The sequence below is a fragment of the Coregonus lavaretus genome (assembly GCF_964263955.1).
Source record: "Coregonus lavaretus genome assembly, chromosome: 29".
NCBI lineage: Eukaryota > Metazoa > Chordata > Actinopteri > Salmoniformes > Salmonidae > Coregonus > Coregonus lavaretus.
The window spans coordinates 15,533,726-15,554,764 of NC_140016.1; the positions used below are offsets into that span (position 1 = coordinate 15,533,726).

General features: G+C 45.0%; 1 protein-coding gene across 1 annotated transcript in view; it reads right to left on the reverse strand.

Annotated features, from left to right (window-relative positions):
* LOC311104936 (rod cGMP-specific 3',5'-cyclic phosphodiesterase subunit alpha-like) overlaps positions 1 to 19,037 on the reverse strand; it is a gene marked incomplete at its 5' end in the record, with an annotated part of 42,198 nt that extends 23,161 nt beyond the window's left edge. Inside the window, 9 exon segments of the mRNA XM_084146922.1 lie at positions 13,816 to 13,965; positions 14,308 to 14,355; positions 14,714 to 14,780; positions 14,998 to 15,062; positions 15,210 to 15,284; positions 15,466 to 15,606; positions 15,724 to 15,813; positions 15,892 to 16,044; positions 18,561 to 19,037. Coding sequence (XP_084003048.1) covers positions 13,816 to 13,965; positions 14,308 to 14,355; positions 14,714 to 14,780; positions 14,998 to 15,062; positions 15,210 to 15,284; positions 15,466 to 15,606; positions 15,724 to 15,813; positions 15,892 to 16,044; positions 18,561 to 19,037 — 1,266 coding nt within the window.
* Positions 19,038 to 21,039: the final 2,002 nt, after the last annotated feature.

Here is a 21,039-nt window from a genome sequence, read left to right on the forward strand (position 1 = left end):
AGACACTATCAAATGGGATTGAGAGGGGGATGTGGTACAATAATGATAATAATAATATGCCATTTAGCAGACGCTTTTATCCAAAGCGACTTAGTCATGTGTGCATACATTTTTACGTATGGGTGGTCCCGGGGATCGAACCCACTCCCCTGGCGTTACAAGCGCCATGCTCTACCAATTGAGCTACAGAGGACCATGACCATGATTAGGAAGCTATCATTTAGAATGGATTACTGTAACTGACAATGTTATTGACACAGTGGCTTGCGAAAGTATTCACCCCCCTTGGCATTTTTCCTATTTTGTTGCCTTACAACCTGGAATTAAAATGGATTTTTGGGGGGTTTGTATCATTTGATTTACACAACATGCCTACCACTTTGAAGATGCAAAATATTTTTTATTGTGAAACAAACAAGAAATAAGACGGAAAAAACAGAACACTTGAGCGTGCATAACTATTCAGCCCCCCCAAAGTCGATACTTTGTAGAGCCACCTTTTGCAGCAATTACACCTGCTAGTCTCTTGGGGTATGTCTCTATAAGCTTGGCACATCTAGCCACTGGGATTTTTGCCCATTCTTCAAGGCAAAACTGCTCCAGCTCCTTCAAGTTGGATGGCTTCCGCTAGTGTACAGCAATCTTTAAGTCATACCACAGATTCTCAATTGGATTGAGGTCTGGGCTTTGATTAGGCCATTCCAAGACATTTAAATGTTTCCCCTTAAACCACTCGAGTGTTGCTTTAGCAGTATGCTTAGGGTCATTGTCCTGCTGGAAGGTGAACCTCCGTCCCAGTCTCAAATCTCTGGAAGACTGAAACAGGTTTCCCTCAAGAATTTCCATGTATTTAGCGCCATTAATCATTCCTTCAATTCTGATCAGTTTCCCAGTCCCTGCTGATGAAAAACATCCCCACAGCATGATGGCGCAGTGGTCTAAGGCACTGCATCGCAGTGCTAACTGTGCCACTAGATCCTGGTTCGAATCCAGGCTCTGTCGTTAGCCGGCCGTGACCGGGAGACTCATGGGCGGCGCACAATTGGCCCAGCGTCGTCCAGGGTAGGGGAGGGAATGGCCGGAAGGGATGTAGCTCAGTTAAAAGAGCATGGCGTTTGCAACGCCAGGGTTGTGGGTTCGATTCCCACGGGGGGCCAGTATATAAAAAAAAAATGTATTCAGTAACTGTAAGTCGCTCTGGATAAGAGCGTCTGCTAAATGACATAAATGTAAAAAATGTATGATGCTGCCACCACCATGCTTCACTGTGCGGATGGTGTTCTCGGGGTGATGAGAGGTGTTGGGTTTGCGCCAGACAGCTTTTTCCTTGATGGCCAAAAAGCTCAATTTTAGTCTCATCTGACCAGAGTACCTTCTTCCATATGTTTGGGGAGTCTCCCACATGCCTTTTGGCGAACACCAAACGTGTTTGCTTATTTTTTTCTTTCATTTACATTTAGATTTAAGTCATTTAGCAGACGCTCTTATTCAGAGTGACTTACAAATTGGTGCATTCAACTTAGGATAGCCAGTGGGACAACCACATCTTGATCACAGTAAGTACACTTCTTCAAACAAGCAGCTGTGAGCAAAGTCAGTGCAATCAGGGACAACTACATCTCGATCACAATAAGTACATTTCTTTAAACAAGTCAGTGCTAGCAGGTGAAATAAGTCAGGTGTTAGTTTAGGCAAAAGACAGTGGTAGTAAGGAGGGGTAGAAGGATTACTATTATACTATTCCAGGTATTCCTTAAAGAGGTAGGGTTTCAAGTGCCTCCGGAAGGTGGTCAGCGACTCCGCTGTCCTGGCGTCATGGGGGAGCTTGTTCCACCATTGGGGTGCCAGAGCAGCGAATAGCTTTGACTGGGCTGAGCGGGAACTGTGCTTCTGTAGAGGTAGGGGGGCTAGCAGGCCAGAGGTGGATGAACGTAGTGCCCTCGTTTGGGTGTAGGGTCTGATCAGAGCCTGAAGGTAAGGAGGTGCTGTTCCCCTCACAGCTCCGTAGGCAAGCACCATGGTTTTGTAGTAGATGCGAGCTTCAACTGGAAGCCTGTGGAGTGTGCGGAGGAGCGGGGTGACGTGAGAGAACTTGGGAAGTTTGAACACCAGACGGGCTGCATCGTTCTGGATAAGTTTCAGGGGTTTAATGGTAGAGGCAGGGAGCCCAGCCAACAGCGAGTTGCAGTAATCCAGACAGGAGATGACAAGTACCTGGATTAGGACCTGTGCCGCTTTCTGTGTAAGGTAGGGTCGTACTCTGCGAATGTTGTAGAGCATAAAACTGCAGGATCTGGTCACTGCTTTGATGTTATCGGAGAACGACAGGGTGTTGTCCAGGGTCATGCCAAGGTTCTTTGCACTCTGGGAGGACACAATGGAGTTGTCAACCGTGATGGCTAGATCATAGAGCGGGCAGTCCTTCCCCGGGAGGAAGAGCAGCTCCGTCTTGCCGATGTTCAGCTTGAGGTGGTGATCCGACATCCACACTGATATGTCTGCCAGACATGCAGAGATGCGATTCGCCACCTGGTTATCAGAAGGGGGGGAAGGAGAAAATTAATTGTATGTCGTCTGCGTAGCAATGATAGGAAAGACCATGTGAGGATATGACAGAGCCAAGTGACTTGGTGTATAGAGATAGTAGGAGAGGGCCTAGAACTGAGCCCTGGGGGACACCAGTGGTGAGAGCACGTGGTGCGGAGACAGATTCTCGCCACGCCACCTGGTAGGAGCGACCTGTCAGGTAGGACGCAATCCAAGAGTGAGCAGCGCCGGAGATGCCCAACTCGGAGAGGGTGGAGAGGAGGATCTGATGGTTCACAGTATCAAAGGCAGCAGATAGGTCTAGAAGGATAAGAGCAGAGGAGAGAGAGTTAGCTTTGGCAGTGCGGAGAGCCTCCGTGACACAGAGAGGAGTAGTCTCAGTTGAATGACCAGTCTTGAAACCTGACTGGTTAGGATCAAGAAGGTCATTCTGAGAGAGATTGCAGGAGAGACGGCACGCTCAAGAGTTTTGGAGAGAAAAGAAAGAAGGGATACTGGTCTGTAGTTGTTGACATCGGAGGGATCGAGTGTAGGTTTTTTGAGGAGGGGTGCAACTCTCGCCCTCTTGAAGACGGAAGGGACATAGCCAGCGTTCAAGGTTGAGTTGATGAGCGAGGTGAGGTAAGAGAGAAGGTGTCCGGAAATGGTCTGGAGAAGAGAGGAGGAGATAGGGAAAGCGGGCAGGTTGTTGGGCAGCCGGCCGTCACAAGTTGCAAGATTTCATCTGGAGAGAGAGGGGAGAAAGAAGTCAAAGCATAGGGTAGGGCAGTGTGAGCAGGACCAGCGGTGTCATTTGACTTAATAAATGAGGATCGGATGTCGTCAACCTTCTTTTCAAAATGGTTGACCAAGTCATCCACAGAGAGGGAGGAGGGAGGGGGAGGAGGAGGAGGATTCAGCAGGGAGGATAAGGTGGCAAAGAGCTTCCTAGGGTTAGAGGCAGAGGCTTGAAATTTAGAGTGGTAGAAAGTGGCTTTAGTAGCAGAAACAGAGGAAGTAGAGAGGAGGGAGTGAAAAGATGACAGGTCCGCAGGGAGTCTAGTTTTCCTCCATTTCCGCTCGGCTGCCCGGAGCCCTCTTCTGTGAGCTCGCAATGAGTCGTCAAGCCACGGAGCAGGAGGGGAGGACCGAGCCAGCCCGGAGGATAGGGGACATAGAGAGTCAAAAGATGCAGAAAGGGAGGAGAGGAGGGTCGAGGAGGCAGAATCAGGAGACCGGAGGGAGAAGGATTTAGCAGAGGGAAGAGATGATAGGATGGAAGAGGAGAGAGTAGCGGGAGAGAGAGAGCGAAGGTTGCGACAACGCATTACCATCTGAGTAGGGGCAGAGTGAGTAGTGTTGGAGGAGAGCGAGAGAGAAAAGGATACAAAGTAGTGGTCGGAGACTTGGAGGGGTTGCAGTGAGATTAGTAGAAGAACAGCATCTAGTAAAGATGAGGTCAAGCATATTGCCTGCCTTGTGAGTAGGGGGGGTGGTGAGAGGGTGAGGTCAAAAGAGGAAAGGAGTGGAAAGAAGGAGGCAGAGAGAAATGAGTCGAAGGCAGACGTCGTTAGGTTAAAGTCACCCAGAACTGTGAGGGGTGAGCCATCCTCAGGAAAGGAACTTATCAAGGCGTCAAGCTCATTGATGAACTCTCCAAGGGAACCTGGAGGGCAATAAATGACAAGGATGTTAAGCTTGAATGGGCTAGTGACTGTGACAGCATGGAATTCAAATGAGGAGATAGACAGATGGGTCAGGGGGAAAAGAGAGAATGTCCACTTGGGAGAGATGAGGATTCCTGTGCCACCGCCGCGCTGACCAGATGCTCTCGTGGTATGCGAGAACACATGATCAGACGAGGAAAGAGCTGTAGGAGTAGCAGTGTTTTCTGTTGGAATCCATGTTTCCGTCAGCGCCAAGAAGTCGAGAGACTGGAGGGTAGCATAGGCTGAGATGAACTCTGCCTTCAATTCTGACCAGTTTCCCAGTCCCTGCCGATAAAAAAACATCCCCACAGCATGATGCTGCCACCACCATGCTTCACTGTGGGGATGGTGTTCTCGGGGTGATGAGAGGTGTTGGGTTTGCGCTCAATTTTAGTCTTACCTGACCAGAGTACCTTCTTCCATATGTTTGGGGAGTCTCCCACATGCCTTTTGATGAACACCAAACGTGTTTGCTTATTTTTTTCTTTAAGCAATGGCTTTTTCTGGCCACTCTTCCGTAAAGCCCAGCTCTGTGGAGTGTACGGCTTAAAGTGGTCCTATGGACAGATACTCCAATCTCCGCTGTGGAGCTTTGCAGCTCCTTCAGGGTTATCTTTGGTCTCTTTGTTGCCTCTCTGATTAATGCCCTCCTTGCCTGGTCCGTGAGTTTTGGTGGGCAGCCCTCTCTTGGCAGGTTTGTTGTGGTGCCATATTCTTTCCATTTTTTAATAATGGATTTAATGGTGCTCCGTGGGATGTTCAACGTTTCTGATATTTTGTTATAACCCAACCCTGATCTGTACTTCTCCACAACTTTGTCCTTGACCTGTTTGGGGATCTCCTTGGTCTTCATGGTGCCGCTTGTTTGGTGGTGCCCCTTGCTCAGTGGTGTTGCAGACTCTGGGGCCTTTCAGAACAGGTGTAAATATACTGAGATCATGTGACACTTAGATTGCACACAGGTGGACTTTATTTAACTAATCATGTGACTTCTGAAGGTAATTGGTTGCACCAGATCTTATTTAGGGGCTTCATAGCAAAGGGGGTGAATACATATGCACGCACCACTTTTCCATTATTTATTTTTTTGAATTTTTTGAAACAAGTTATTTCTTTCATTTCACTTCACCAATTTGGACTATTTTGTGTATGTCCATTACATAAAATCCAAATAAAAATCCATTTAAATTACAGGTTGTAATGCAACAAAATAGGAAAACGCCAAGGGGGATGAAAAGGCCCTATGAAGTTGTATTATGTTTTAACTGGCACTATCTGAAATGTAGGAGTGGATGAGAGTACATATTTTGTTGCTGAGAATTTTCCTGCATAGCAGGAAATGAAAACGTGTAGTGTATTTGAGTTTTAAAAAGGCTTCTAAAGTTTGAAATTTCCACTTTGAAATTTCAGACATGATTTAGCTAACAAAAAATGTACCAACCCCTACAAAATGTCAATTAATTATAATCCACATAACAATTCATATTTCCTGTTGCTGCAGGATTATTTCCTGATGTAGCAAACTGGCACAAAATAAGATCCTACATCTGTAGAGTAGAGAGTAGATCAGCTCTCATCCAGAAGAAGCTTTAACTCTCAGCCCTCATCTAGAAGGAGCTTTCACTCTCAGCCCTCATCCAAAAGGAGCTTTAACTATCAGCCCTCATCCAGAAGGAGCTTTAACTCTCAGCCCTCATCCAAAAGGAGCTTTAACTCTTACCAATAAATAATGCAGATACTGTCAATGGCCTGTGTTTATTTATACAGCAGTGACTCAGTGTTGTCTCTCTCTACCTCCCCCCAAGTAGCAGCATCTCTGGACTCAGTGCTGTCTCTCTCTACCTCCCCCTCAGTAGCAGCAGCTCCGGACTCAGTGCTGACTCTCAATTCAATTCAATTTCAATTTAAGGGCTTTATTGGCATGGGAAACGTATGTTAACATTGCCAAAGCAAGTGAAGTAAATAGTAAACGAAAGTGAAATAAACAATAAATATTAACAGTAAACATTACACTCAGAAGTTCAAAATGTCATATTATGTCTACAGTTGAAGTCGGAAGTTTACATACACTTAGGTTGGAGTCATTAAAACTTATTTTTCAACCACTCCACAAATTTCTTGTTAACAAACTATAGTTTTGGCAAGTCGGTTAGGACATCTACTTTGTGCATGACACAAGTAATTTTTCCAACAATTGTTTACAGACAGATTATTTCACTTATAATTCACTGTATCACAATTCCAGTGGGTCAGAAGTTTACATACACTAAGTTGACTGTGCCTTTAAACAGCTTGGAACATTCCAGAAAATGATGTCATGGCTTTAGAAGTTTCTGATAGGCTAATTGACATCATTTGAGTCAATTGGAGGTGTAACTGTGGATGTATTTCAAGGCCTACCTTCAAACTCAGTGCCTCTTCGCTTGACATCATGGGAAACTCAAAAGAAATCAGCCAAGATCTCAGAAAAAGAATTGTAGACCTCCACAAGACTGGTTCATCCTTGGGAGCAATTTCCAAATGCCTGAAGGTACCACGTTCATCTGTACAAACAATAGTACGCAAGTATAAACACCATGGGACCACGCAGCCGTCATACCGCTCAGGAAGGAGACGTGTTCTGTCTCCTAGAGATTAAGGTACTTTGGTGTGAAAAGTGCAAATCAATCCCAGAACAACAGCAAAGGACCTTGTGAAGATGCTGGAGGAAACAGGTAGAAAAGTATCTATATCCACAGTAAAACGAGTCCTATATCGACATAACCTGAAAGGCCGCTCAGCAAGGAAGAAGCCGCTGCTCCAAAACCGCCATTAAAAAGCCAGTTTGCAACTGCACATTGTGACAAAGATCGTTCTTATTGGAGAAATGTCCTCTGGTCTGATAGAACTGTTTGGCCATAATGACCATCGTTATGTTTGGAGGAAAAAGGGGGTGCCTTGCAAGCCGAAGAACACCATCCCAACCGTGAAGCACGGGGGTGGCAGCATCATGATGTGGGGGTGCTTTGCTGCAGGAGGGACTGGTGCACTTCACAAAATAGATGGCATCATGAGGAAGGAAAATTATGTGGATATATTGAAGCAACATCTCAAGACATCAGTCAGGAGGTTAAAGCTTGGTCGCAAATGGGTCTTCCAAATGAACTCTGACCCCAAGCATACTTCCAAAGTTGTGGCAAAATGGCTTAAGGACAACAAAGTCAAGGTATTGGAGTGGCCATTACAAAGCCCTGACCTCAATCCTATAGAAAATGTGTGAGCAGAACTGAAAAAGCGTGTGCGAGCAAGGAGGCCTACAAACCTGACTCAGTTACACCAGCTCTGTCAGGAGGAATGGGCCAAAATTCACCCAACCTATTGTGGGAAGCTTGTGGAAGGCTACCCGAAACGTTTGACCCAAGTTAAACAATTTAAAGGCAATGCTACCAAATACTAATTGAGTGTATATAAACTTCTGACCCACTGGGAATGTGATGAAAGAAATAAAAGCTGAAATAATGAATTCTCTCTACTATTATTCTGACATTTCACATTCTTAAAATAAAGTGGTGATCCTAACTGACCTAAAACAGGGAATTTTTACTAGGATTAAATGTCAGGAATTGTGAAAAACTGAGTTTAAATGTATTTGGCTAAGGTGTATGTAAACTTCCGACTTCAACTGTATATACAGTCTTGTAACAATGTGCAAATAGTTAAAGTACAAATGAAAATAAATAAACATAAATATAGGTTGTATTTACAATGGCATTTGTTCTTCACTGGATGCCCTTTTCTTGTGGTAACAGGTCACAAATATTGCTGCTGTGATGGCACACTGTGGTTTTTCACCCAGTAGATAAGGGAGTTTATCAAAATTGTGTTTGGTTTTGAATTATTTGTAGATCTCTGGAATCTGAGGGAAATATGTGTCTCTAATATGGTCAAACATTTCGCAGGAGGTTAGGAAGTGCAGCTCAGTTTCCACCTCATTTTGTGGGCAGTGTGCACATAGCCTGTCTTCTCTTGAGAGCCAGGTCTGCCTACGGCGGCCTTTCTCAATAGCAAGGCTATGCTCACTGAGTCTGTACATAGTCAAAGATTTCCTTAAGTTTGGGTCAGTCACAGTGGTCAGGTATTCTGCCACTGTGTACTCTCTGTTTAGAGCCAAATAGCATTCTAATTTGCTCAGTTTTTTTGTTAATTCTTTCCAATGTGTCAAGTAATTCTCTTTTTGTTTTCTCATAATTTGGTTGTGTCTAATTGTGTTGTTGTTGTTGTCCTGGGGGTCTGTTTGTGTTTGTGAACAGAGCCCCAGGACCAGCTTACTTAGACTCTTCTCCAAGTTCATCTCTCTGTAGGTGATGGCTTTGTTATGGAAGGTTTAAGAATCGCTTCCTTTTAAGTGGTTATATATTTTAACGGCTCTTTTCTGGATTTTGATCATTCGCGGGTATCAGCCTAATTCTGCTCTGCATGCATTATTTTGTGTTTTTCGTTGTACACTGAGGATATTTTTGCAGAATTCTCAATTTGCTGTTTGTCCCATTTTGAGAACTTTTGGTTGGTGAGCGGATCCCAGACCTCACAACCATAAAGGGTTCTATAACTGATTCAAGTATTTTTAGCCAGTTCCTAATTGGTATGTCAAATGTTATGTTCCTTTTGATGGCATAGAAGGACCTTCTTGCCTTGTCTCTCAGATCATTCACAGCTTTGTGGAAGTTACATGTGGCGCTGATGTTAAGGCCGAGGTATGTATAGTTTTTTGTGTGCTCTAGGGCAACGGTGTCTAGATGGAATTTATATTTGTGGTCCTGGCAACTGGACCTTTTTTGGAACACCATTATCTCTACCTCCCCCTCAATAGCAGCAGCTCCGGACTCAGTGCTGACTCTCTCTACAGTGCCTTGCAAAAGTATTCATTCCCCTTTGTCACACTCTGGCTCCAGGACTTGTGTATTTGAGCCAGGGTGTATGTTGTTTGTTGGGTTTTGGGTGTATTTTATGTTTGCAGGTCTGTCACGTTTATTTCTAGGTGAGGAGTTCTGTTGTGTCTATTTCTAGGTTGGTGTTGTGTTTCCTTGTTTGTATTCATTGACTCCCAATCGGAGGTAACGAGTGTCAGCTGTTCGGCTCGTTATCTCTGATTGGGAGCCATATTTAAGATGTAGGTTTTCTTGTGTTAGTTGTGGGTTATTGTTCCATGTTCCATGTTGTTGTCTTTATTTGGACTTCACGAATCGTCTTTGTTTGTTGTTTTTTTGTATTTACGTGCTTTATATATTAAAGTCATGTTCACTCGCTACGCTGCGCATTGGTCTCATCCTTACGACGTTCGTGACAGAATAACCCACCAAAAGAGGACCAAGCAGCGTAACAAGCGGCAACAGGACCTACCTCCAACGGATTCATGGACATGGGAGGAGATACGGGCTGGAAAGGGTCCTTGGCCACAAATGGAGGAATATCACCGCCCTCGTGAAGAGCTGGAGGCGGCTGCAGCCGAGAGGAGGTGGTACGAGGAGGCAGCGCGGAGTCAAGGCTGGAAGCCCGTGGTTACTCCCCAAAAAATTTTTTGGGGGGGGCACATGGCTTGGGCGCCTGGGCAGCAGGAGGCTGCCACAGGTAGAGCTGGAGAGAAGGCATTCGGATTACGGGAGCCATTGGCGAGTGGAAAGGGGGAAGTTGTTGTGGCACGGCATGAGAGACTGAAGTGTGTTCCCAGTCTGGTCCGGTCCGTTCTTGATCCCCAGTTAAGGCCAGTGGTGGGTGTTCCCGGTACGGGCCGGTCTGTTCCTACTCCACGCACCAGGTCCACGATGTGCGTCGCCAGCCGGCCAGAGTCTGCCGTCTGTCCTAGGACGTCTGAACTGCCCGTCTGCCAAGCGCTGCATAAGCCGCCCGTCTGTACTGAGCCTGCAAAGCTGTCCGTCTGCCATGAGCCTGCAGAGCCGTCCGCCAGACAGAATCAGACACCTGCTATGGAATCAGCAGGAGCCGGCGCAGCCCATACTAGACTGGAAGCTCAGGTTCGGGACCAGAAAGAGCAGATCCTGCAGATGGGAGCCGCCCTGCTGGAGGTGATGACTGCTATCCGAGGCTGGGGTCCGCCTCCACCGCCAGCCTCCCAGCCAGCACCATCAGCCAGCCATGAGCAGCCAGATCTGTCAACCAGCCATGAGCAGCCAGACCCGTCAGCCAGCCATGAGCAGCCAGACCCGTCAGCCAGCCATGAGCAACCAGATCCGTCAGCCAGCCATGAGCAGCCAGATCCGTCAGCCAGCCATGAGCAGCCAGATCCGTCAGCCAGCCATGAGCAGCCAGACCCGTCAGCCAGCCATGAGCAGCCAGGTCCGTCAGCCAGCCATGAGCAGCCAGATCCGTCAGTCAGCCATGAGCAGCCAGATCCGTCAGTCAGCCATGAGCAGCCAGATCTGTCAGCCAGCCATGAGCAGCCAGACCCGTCAGCCAGCCATGAGCAGCCAGATCCGTCAGCCAGCCATGAGCAGCCAGACCCGTCAGCCAGCCATGAGCAGCCAGACCCGTCAGCCAGCCATGAGCAGCCAGATCCGTCAGCCAGCCATGAGCAGCCAGATCCGTCAGCCAGCCATGAGCAGCCAGATCCGTCAGTCAGCCATGAGCAGCCAGATCCGTCGGCCAGCCAGGATCCGCCAGAGCCGTCCAGCCAGGATCCGCCAGAGCCGGTCAGCCCGGATTCGCCAGAGCCGTCCCGCCAGGATCCGCCAGAGCCGTCCAGCCAGGATCAGCCAGAGCCGGCCAGCCAGGATCCGCCAGAGCCGGTCAGCCCGGATCCGCCAGAGCCGTCCCGCCAGGATCCGCCAGAGCCGTCCAGCCTGGATCCGCCAGAGCCGTCCAGCCTGGATCCGCCAGAGCCGTCCCGCCAGGATCCGCCAGAGCCGTCCAGCCTGGATCCGCCAGAGCCGTCCCGCCAGGATCCGCCAGAGTCGTCCCGCCAGGATCCGCCAGAGCCGTCCCGCCAGGATCCGCCAGAGCCAGCCAGCCAGGATCCGCCATATAGTCAGGTACTGCCCCTTAGCCCGGTGCTGCCCCTTAGTCCTGTACTGCCCTTCAGCCCGGTGCTGCCCCTTAGTCCGGTGCTGCCCCTGAGTCCGGTGCCGCCCCTTAGCCCGGTGCTGACCTTTAGTCCGGTACTGCCCCGTAGTCCGGTGCTGCCCCTTGTCCCGGTGCTGCCCCTTATCCCGGTGCTGCCCCTTAGTCCGGTGCTGCCCCTTAGTCCGGTACTGTCCCGTAGTCAGGTGCCGCCCCTTAATCCAGTGGGGTTGAGTTGGGGGGTGGTCATGAGGAAGGGAGGACGGAAGCGGAGAGTGACTAAGGTGGGATGGGGACCACGACCAGAAGCAGAACCGCCACCGTGGACAGACGCCCACCCAGACCCTCCCCTAGACTGTATGCTGGTGCGCCCGGAGTTCGCACCTTTAGGGGGGGGTACTGTCACACTCTGGCTCCAGGACTTGTGTATTTGAGCCAGGGTGTATGTTGTTTGTTGGGTTTTGGGTGTATTTTATGTTTGCAGGTCTGTCACGTTTATTTCTAGGTGAGGAGTTCTGTTGTGTCTATTTCTAGGTTGGTGTTGTGTTTCCTTGTTTGTATTCATTGACTCCCAATCGGAGGTAACGAGTGTCAGCTGTTCGGCTCGTTATCTCTGATTGGGAGCCATATTTAAGATGTAGGTTTTCTTGTGTTAGTTGTGGGTTATTGTTCCATGTTCCATGTTGTTGTCTTTATTTGGACTTCACGAATCGTCTTTGTTTGTTGTTTTTTTGTATTTACGTGCTTTATATATTAAAGTCATGTTCACTCGCTACGCTGCGCATTGGTCTCATCCTTACGACGTTCGTGACACCCTTGGCGTTTTTCCTATTTTGTTGCATTACAACCTGTAATTTAACTGGATTTTTATTTGGATTTCATGTCATGGATATATACAAAATAGTCCAAATTGGTGAAGTGAAATTAAAAAAGTAACTTGTTTCAAAAAATTCTAAAAAATTAATAACGGAAAAGTGGTGCGTGCATATGTATTCACCTCCTTTGCTATGAAGCCCCTAAATAAGATCTGGTGCAACCAATTACCTCCAGAAGTCACATAATTAGTTAAATAAAGTCCACCTGTGTGCAATCTAAGTGTCACATGATCTGTCACATGATCTCAGAATATATACACCTGTTCTGAAAGCCCCGAGAGTGCAACACCACTAAGCAAGGGACACCACCAAGCAAGCGGTACCATGAAGACCAAGGAGCTCTCCAAACAGGGCAGGGACAAAGGTGGAGAAGTACAGATCAGGGTTGGGTTATAAACAAATATCAGAAACTTTGAACATCCCACAGAACACCATTAAATCCATTATTAAAAAATGGAAAGAATATGGCACCACAACAAACCTGCCAAGAGAGTGCCGCCCACCAAAACTCACGGACCAGGCAAGGAGGACATTAATCAGAGAGTCAACAAAGAGACCAAAGATAACCCTGAAGGAGCTGCAAAGCTCCACAGCGGAGATTGGAGTATGTGTCCATAGTACCACTTTAAGCTGTACACTCCACAGAGCTGGGCTTTATGGAAGAGTGACCAGAAAAAAGCCATTGCTTAACGATAATAAGCAAACATGTTTGGTGTTCGCCAAAAGGCATGTGGGAGACTCCCCAAACATATGGAAGAAGGTACTCTGGTCAGATAAGACTAAAATTGAGCTTTTTGGCCATCAAGGAAAACGCTATGTCTGGCGCAAACCCAACACCTCTCATCACCCCGAGAACACCATCCCCACAGTGAAGCATGGTGGTGGCAGCATCATGCTGTGGGGATGTTTTTTATCAGCAGGGACTGGGAAACTGGTCAGAATTGAAGGAATGATGGATGGCGCTAAATACAGGGAAATTCTTGAGGGAAACCTGTTTCAGTCTTCCAGAGATTTGAGACTGAGACGGAGGTTCACCTTCCAGCAGGACAATGACCCCTAAGCATACTGCTAAAGCAACACTCGAGTGGTTTAAGGGGAAACATTTAAATGTCTTGGAATGGCCTAGTCAAAACCCAGACCTCAATCCAATTGAGAATTTGTGGTATGACTTAAAGATTGCTGCACACCAGCGGAACCCATCAAACTTGAAGGAGCTAGAGCTGTTTTGCCTTGAAGAATGGGCAAAAATCCCAGTGGCTAGATGTGCCAAGCTTATAGAGACATACCCCAAGAGACTTGCAGCTGTAATTGATGCAAAAATTGGCTCTACAAAGTATTGACTTTGGCGGGGGTGAATAGTTATGTACGCTCAAGTTTTCTGTTTTTTTGTCGTATTTCTTGTTTGTTTCACACAAAAAAGTATTTTGCATCTTCAAAGTGGTAGGCATGTTGTGTAAATCAAATTATACAAACCCCCCAAAAATCCATTTAAATTCCAGGTTGTAAGGCAACAAAATAGGAAAAATGCCAAGGGGGGTGAATACTTTCGCAAGCCACTTTACCTCCCCCTCAATAGAAGCAGCTCTGGACTCAGTGCTGACTCTCTCTACCTCCCCTCAGTAGCAGCAGCTCTGGACTCTACAGTGGCATACCTCCATTAGAGTTTCATCCTGCTCGTCAAAGGGTTTCCCATCTTTCCTGTTGTAGAAGGTGGCTACTGCGACTATTTCCTCTTTCTTATTCACAATGGGGAGGGACAGGACGTTCTTAATGATCCAGCCGGAGCTATCCACGGGCCCTTTCTGAACAGGACAAGGAAACAGGAACCACCTGACGTCAATGACTTTGCAATAGGTTCATAGCATTACAAACACAATATTTGTTGACTTAAAACCTGCCGTACTTGCCTTTGAATGTGTTAGTTCACAGTAATGCATGACTTGACTACTAATATTTACAGTACTTTGTATGGGTAAGTCTTTGCCTTAGTGTTGGAAATAGCAGGATTAATCTATTTAAATTGTGTTTAGGCCTGTCTACTATAATGAAAGTCCACTTGGCCACAGGACAATAGCCCCTTCAGTAGCAGTTGTTAAATTTGTGCATTCAACAGCACTGAGCTAATCATGGAGAACTGATCTTACTTGGAAGCTGAAGAAGTCATCTTGTGCTGCGTTCATAATGTTACAGATCTGGAGGGGAGAAGAGGGAAGAGGGAGGAGAGGATGATCACGCTCGCTCAGATGGAAAAGCACTGCATGATTAGTTACGATGTCCACAAAATTGCAATTATCCATCATTTCAGTGCAAGAGCACATTTAATTTCCAGGCTGTGTGTGTTTGACAGCTGCGTATTAAACTCTAATGGCTTTCTGGTTGTGTGCTGCCCATGGATACCACGTTCAGGGAGGGGATGACATGGGCTGCATACAAAATGGCACCCTATAGTCCCCATGGGCCCTGGTCAAAAGTAGTGAGCTATATAGTGAAAAGGGTGCCATTTCAGACGCATTCATCCTTCAGTAAGTAAGGGAAGGCTTCCCAGCTCACCAGTCCCTCCTTAGCCACGTAGGTGGGCAGGCCACTGGCCAGAGCCCAGTGGTCCGGAGCAGGGTTGCTGACAAGGACAGGGGGAGATGGAGATTAGGATTTTATACTATTACTTCCAAGGAATTAAGTTTATAGATGTGTCATTTCAAAAAGTACCAAATCAAATGCAGTAATGCATGCACCTAAATGTTCCTGTATAATATAAGGGTGTAAAAGCAGCACATACATATGATAAGATAATATACCGGTATATAATTCAATTTTCAATTGATGAAATGACTCACGGTATAACTTTGATCTCCTCTTTTCCATGTAAAATGTAGTCAATCACTTTGTAGAAGTTTATTTCCTGGAGAGAAATGAGTTACATGTAATTAGAATCAGATTGAATACTGATAATGTATCAAATTACATATATTACCATTATTCATGTTTGAGTTGGCTCAGATCTGTCCAGGTCATTTGACTGTTGCTTGTTAAGTCACCAGTCACTCACTCTGCCATCAGGAGTCTTGGGTCCATCGTATTGAGGCACCTCTCCCATCAGCACAGGCCAAAGGTCAAAGAATTCCTGCAACACACAGGGTTATTTAATTTAATCCCTCTCAAATACAAGGGGAACATATTAACATTCAACATCTTGAATTAAACATAACAAAAGGTCAACTGAACATGACTAGATAATGGTGAGTGGTTCCTGAACATTAGCATGCTGATGCTTTTAGCAGGTTGAGATTCATGTCCGAACTCACCTTAGTCTTGGTCATGTCCAGGAGGCCAACAGAGTAACGTTCACAGTTAAGGAACTCCCTGATGGTATAGAGGGCCTTGTGGAACTGTCTCTCAATGTCTGTCATCTCCTCAAACACTTTGCTGGCAGACCAGAGCAGGACCTAGAGGGTGGGAGATGTCAGAGACAGCACAGTCATGGCAGGGAAAAATATGTCATTTCTGAAATACAAGCAGGCCTCATCGTCAATAAACTCATCAATAAAATCTGGAGGTCTTACCTGTCCTCTTCTGGTCTCACAGTTGTGAAGGTAGCTCAGATGGAACACTCTTAGGATCAGGTTGGCAAAGTTGAGATACTTCAACAGAGTCTGTTGCAGAAACATCTACATTCAGTATTACTGAGGGGAGAGGTTAGGGTTGTAGGTTAGAGGTTAGGGAGAGGTTACCTCCTCATCCTGCTTAGTGAAGTGTGGAGCTCCAATCTTGTTCACAGCCATCATAACAGCCACCATGTCCTTGCCATTCATGATGGGGGTAGCCAGGACACTCTTGGTCTGGTATTCTTGGATCTGGTCCACAAAGTCACTGTAGTGGCTGCTCTGGAGGAGAAACCACAGAAAAGTATTTAGAATTTATAAACAAACATCTGTCAATGTGCTGTAGCTTGTTACATTTAATTGACACTTTTGACCATAAAACCATTGATGAGATCATCTAACTTGCACATCACAGTGAATCCCTAGACAAAAAAAGGTTTTATCTAGAACAAAAAGGGTTCTTCGGTTGTCCCCATAGGAGAACCCTTTGAATTTGAAGAACCCCTTTTGGTTCTAGGTAGAACCCTTTCGGGTTCAAATAATAATTTACGTTTTATGGGACTAAACTTCGGCTGTCCCCTATAGGAGAACCCTTTTTGGTTCCAGGTAGCACCATCTGTGGAAAGGGTTCTCCTATAGGGGACAGCCGAAGTTTAGTCCCATAAAACGTAAATTATTATTTGATTATGTAAAAACTATCTTTCAGAACACTACTAAGGGGAGGGGAACTTTTTCATTGTTAAAAACAGAATATGCTTTTGTGTTGACTGAGTTTCATATTAATCCAGGAATAGATTAATTCACTGCCTATCATATCATCTAACACTAAGAATGGTTTGATCTCTCAGTGTCATTTTGGGCTATTCTTGACTGGAGAATATGTATAATGATTAAAACATGTGGATTAAAGGAGAAAGGACATTACAGGTGAACACTAAATAGAATAAAGGTGAGTTCTCTTGCTATTCCGCTGACTTGGGGAAAATGGCTTTGTGCTATGACCTTTAGAAATAATCCAGGATCGTTCTAATTCAGCTGAGATTAAAGGGCTTTATCCCCTGCAGGCCCAGTAACACCCAGCAGCCCTGCCTGCCTGCATGACCAACCGGCGGGGGAGGGGACTGCCTTGCCATAATCCCACACCACACAGTAATGGTGGCTCTGCCTTTCACTAGGGAAAAGAAAGACCCAGAGCTCGATCCATCCTCTCCCTAATTACCATTTAAAAAATCCTGTCAACTAGATTGATCTGACAGTCTCTGTCAGTGGTTGGACTCTGTAATCCTTGATATCAGTCATGTCTCCCTTTACCACACACTGCTACATATGAGCAGGACTATGATAGGAAACATTTTCTAATCATGATGGTACTTTGGCTGTATTACTCTGTATTATTTTGGTAAAGGATATTTTATCAGTGAGCGTTTGTGGTATTTGGTATAAGGATATTTTATTAGTGAGCGTTTGTGGTATTTGGTATAAGGATATTTTATCAGTGAGTGTTTGTGGTATTTGGTATAAGGATATTTTATCAGTGAGCGTTTGTGGTATTTGGCAAAGGCTATTTTATCAGTGAGCGTTTGTGGTATTTGGTATAAGGATATTTTATCAGTGAACGTTTGTGGTATTTGTTCAAATGAATAACAAGATTAACCTCTTAAGGCCCAAGCTGTTTTTTTACATGCATTTTTTATTTATCTTTGCTATTTGGGCTTATTGGAACCTAATTAGAATAAAAACTAAGTATCATCTTTTGATATGATGTACTTTTAGAGAAAAATGATGTCCACATATGTGGATTCATGGTCCGAATTGCATTAGGCTAACATTTTCAACACAACTAATTTAAGTATGTATGTATGTATTTAGTGATTTAATTGTTATTTATTTCATTGGGACCATGTACAGCTTTTTAGCTGCATCAGAGCTAGCTTTTTTCCCATTTTACGTGTGTGCATGTTTACAAGCATATTAACTGTTTCGAGGAGCCTCAGTCCATAAGTACACTTACGTGTACTTCATGTTTAGCGGCCTACAAAGTTGCTAGTTTTACACTTTTTTTTTCAAATTTGCATGTCATGACAAATATACAAGGCTTTTATAAATATCTAAATCAGAATAAGCCATGAAATATGACAGAACTTCTACACAATTGTGGACATAAGAGCTAAAAAGTGCTGTCCACGTATGTGACCACTAAGCCCTAGGAGGTTAAAGATGTGTCTGTATCACAAGAAAGTCTACTGGATAATAGGAATGTAACTATAATCAAAACGTATGCATGGTTTTATATGAAAACAGCATAAATGTTTTAGTTTTAGGTCAAATAATTTAATACAGGTATTGACAATGATGGCCGTCCACTGAGTTCAAGTTCAAGTTTAATTTGCCACATGCACAAGTACAATGAAATGCTTACCTTGCAAGCCCTACCCAACAGTGAGGATATGGAGTAGAGTGACAAACATGTTAAGTATGAAAATAAGCTTGGCAATCATTTTCAAATGTCAAATGTATTGGCTCCAATAAGATTGAACTGGCGGTATGATCACAAATATGATGGCCTTATGCTGCCCTCTACAGGCAGCAGGATCCTAGGCCTATGTGTCTGAATCTGACTGGAGCTCTACACTCAGTGCTCTCATTTCTTCACTGGAATGGAATTTCATGGAATAAACACGACCTATTGATAAGGTAACACAAACTGGCAGGTAAACTGTAGTGGCCATACCTGTATTGGGAATGTGAACTTTTAAGTGCAAGTTTCTCCACAATGATCTATAGCTTTATATGTTTACCTCTGAGACATCTGGGATGTTGACAGTCTTCTTGGTGGTGGCCACATGGCCCACAATGCCAATGTCCATGGGAAAGACTATCTCACTGTCTGGCTGGACCAGGCACTCCTCCAAGGTGGCGTCCTTGTGCACGTTGAAGAGTCTCGTGGCCAGCTCGGCCGTGCCGTTACGCATCCGGTACATGAACAGGCTCATCTTCTCTGACTGTATCATGAAGCTGAGGTGTTTCATGAAGTTGAAGATAGCCTTCTCCATCTGGATGTTGTCCTGCAGGTCTCTGACCATGTCAAATATGATCTCACTCTCCTCCACCGTGCTCAGCTCGTGGAAGCTGCTGGTGTTCACCTGGGAAGTCTTGTTGTCTTTGAAAAGGTCAGAGATTACCTTCGGGCGGAACTTGGCATCGTAGTACTGCTTGGCGAAGTCAGGGTTGCTGTCCAGAAACTTCTCGGCTACGTCTTTGTCCACGGCTGCCATTTTAGAGTTGCTGTGTGTTTATATGCTATAGCTCCTCAGAGAGCTGTGCTGCTTAGCCCTGTGCTGCTTAGCCCTGTGCTGCTTAGCCCTGTGCTGCTTAGCTACACTGTCGGCAGGTGACTGAGAACAATAGGAATTAGCAGGATTGTTTTAAATGGTCATGTGTGTTGATAAACCTACATCCAATTACACACAGATTATGATGTGTTATTCTCACACGTTGGACTGACATATAGGCCTACCTGGAGTTTGTCTCCTCACTCAACAACCTTTTGTAGGCCTACAGTACTTGTGGACCACAACGGAAATAAGTATTTAGACTTTTGACTTTAATTGTTGAATTATTGAACATTTTGATATATGTATCTGTTGTCCGGTGTAACATTTAATTTATTTGGAATTGTCAAAAAAATATACAAAAATATACAAAACACCTTACAGTAAATACTGTATCTTAAAGTTTCACGAGAATAACCAATAACCTACTGTGCTTTCAGATAAATATTTTATTTACAGATGGGGTAGAAAAATTGTCATGGCGTTAAAACAATAAACAGAGGTGGGGTAATATGATGTGAACTGGTTTAGTGTATCCGCCTCCTGCAGTTGAGCTAATAAATAGTGTTATTACTGAGATGGAGTGTGACTTACCAAACTCTTATGTTCAAATATTTCCCAGAGTGTGAGCTTATATTGTGTGACGTGCTTGCCTAATGAAAAGCTTACAGTAAGCCTTGAGTTTTTACAATATTTGTATGATATACTCCTGCCCCATATTCTCCAATAGTGAGTGTCAGGTGCTGTGTATTCATGTACCAGCCTATCATAAGGAGCTAGTCCATGTGCCAGCCTATCAGGAGGAACTAGTCCATGTACCAGCCTATCAGGAGGAGCTAGTCCATGTGCCAGACTATCAGGAGGAACTAGTCCATATACCAGTCTATCAGGAGGAACTGGAAATTGTATAACACATTTCAGAAATAGAAGCCATTACTTCCATGGGTTGCTTTCAGTGTACTTTGTCGGTTGCAACCTGGTCTCAGAGCATTTAGTATGATTCTTTACTTATTTCCGTGACACTCCATGTAGTATGATATGTTATGTTACGTTAGGTTACATTACATTACATTACATTACATTACATTAGATTACCAATGGAACAGCAGTCGTACAATATAATACGAATTGTAGAACGCATAGTACACTAAGTCTTGATTCCAGCAGTATGCTTTGTCCTGTTTAGTATGATATTGTAGTGGTGGCAGCAGTATGCTTTGACCTGTTTAGTATGATATTGTAGTGGTGGCAGCAGTATGCTTTGACCTGTTTAGTATGATATTGTAGTGGTGGCAGCAGTATGCTTTGTCCTGTTTAGTATGATATTGTAGTGGTGGCAGCAGTATGCTTTGACCTGTTTAGTATGATATTGTAGTGGTGGCAGAAGTATGCTTTGACCTGTTCAGTATGATATTGTAGTGGTGAAAGCAGTATGCTTTGACCTGTTTAGTATGATATTGTAGTGGTGGCAGCAGTATACTTTGACCTGTTTAGTATGATATTGTAGTGGTGGCAGCAGTATGCTTTGACCTGTTCAGTATGATATTGTAGTGGTGGCAGCAGTATGCTTTGACCTGTTTAGTATGATATTGTAGTGGTGGCAGCAGTATGCTTTGACCTGTGTAGTATGATATTGTAGTGGTGGCAGCAGTATGCTTTGACCTGTTTAGTATGATATTGTAGTGGTGGCAGCAGTATGCTTTGACCTGTTTAGTATATACTGTAATGACGGCAGCTTATTAGAGGATCTGGAGATGTGGCTTGTTGGAGGCGTGGCCTTGTACTCTGCTAATAAAGGTTGAGCTTGTACACATTGTCAGTTCTGCAGTCTTAATGAGACTGACATAAGTGCATGTGATACCAAAGAGCCTACTAAAGTTCCATTGTTAAGACAGCCACTATTTCGTTATATTGGTGTCAGAAGTGAGATAGCTATAAACCCAAG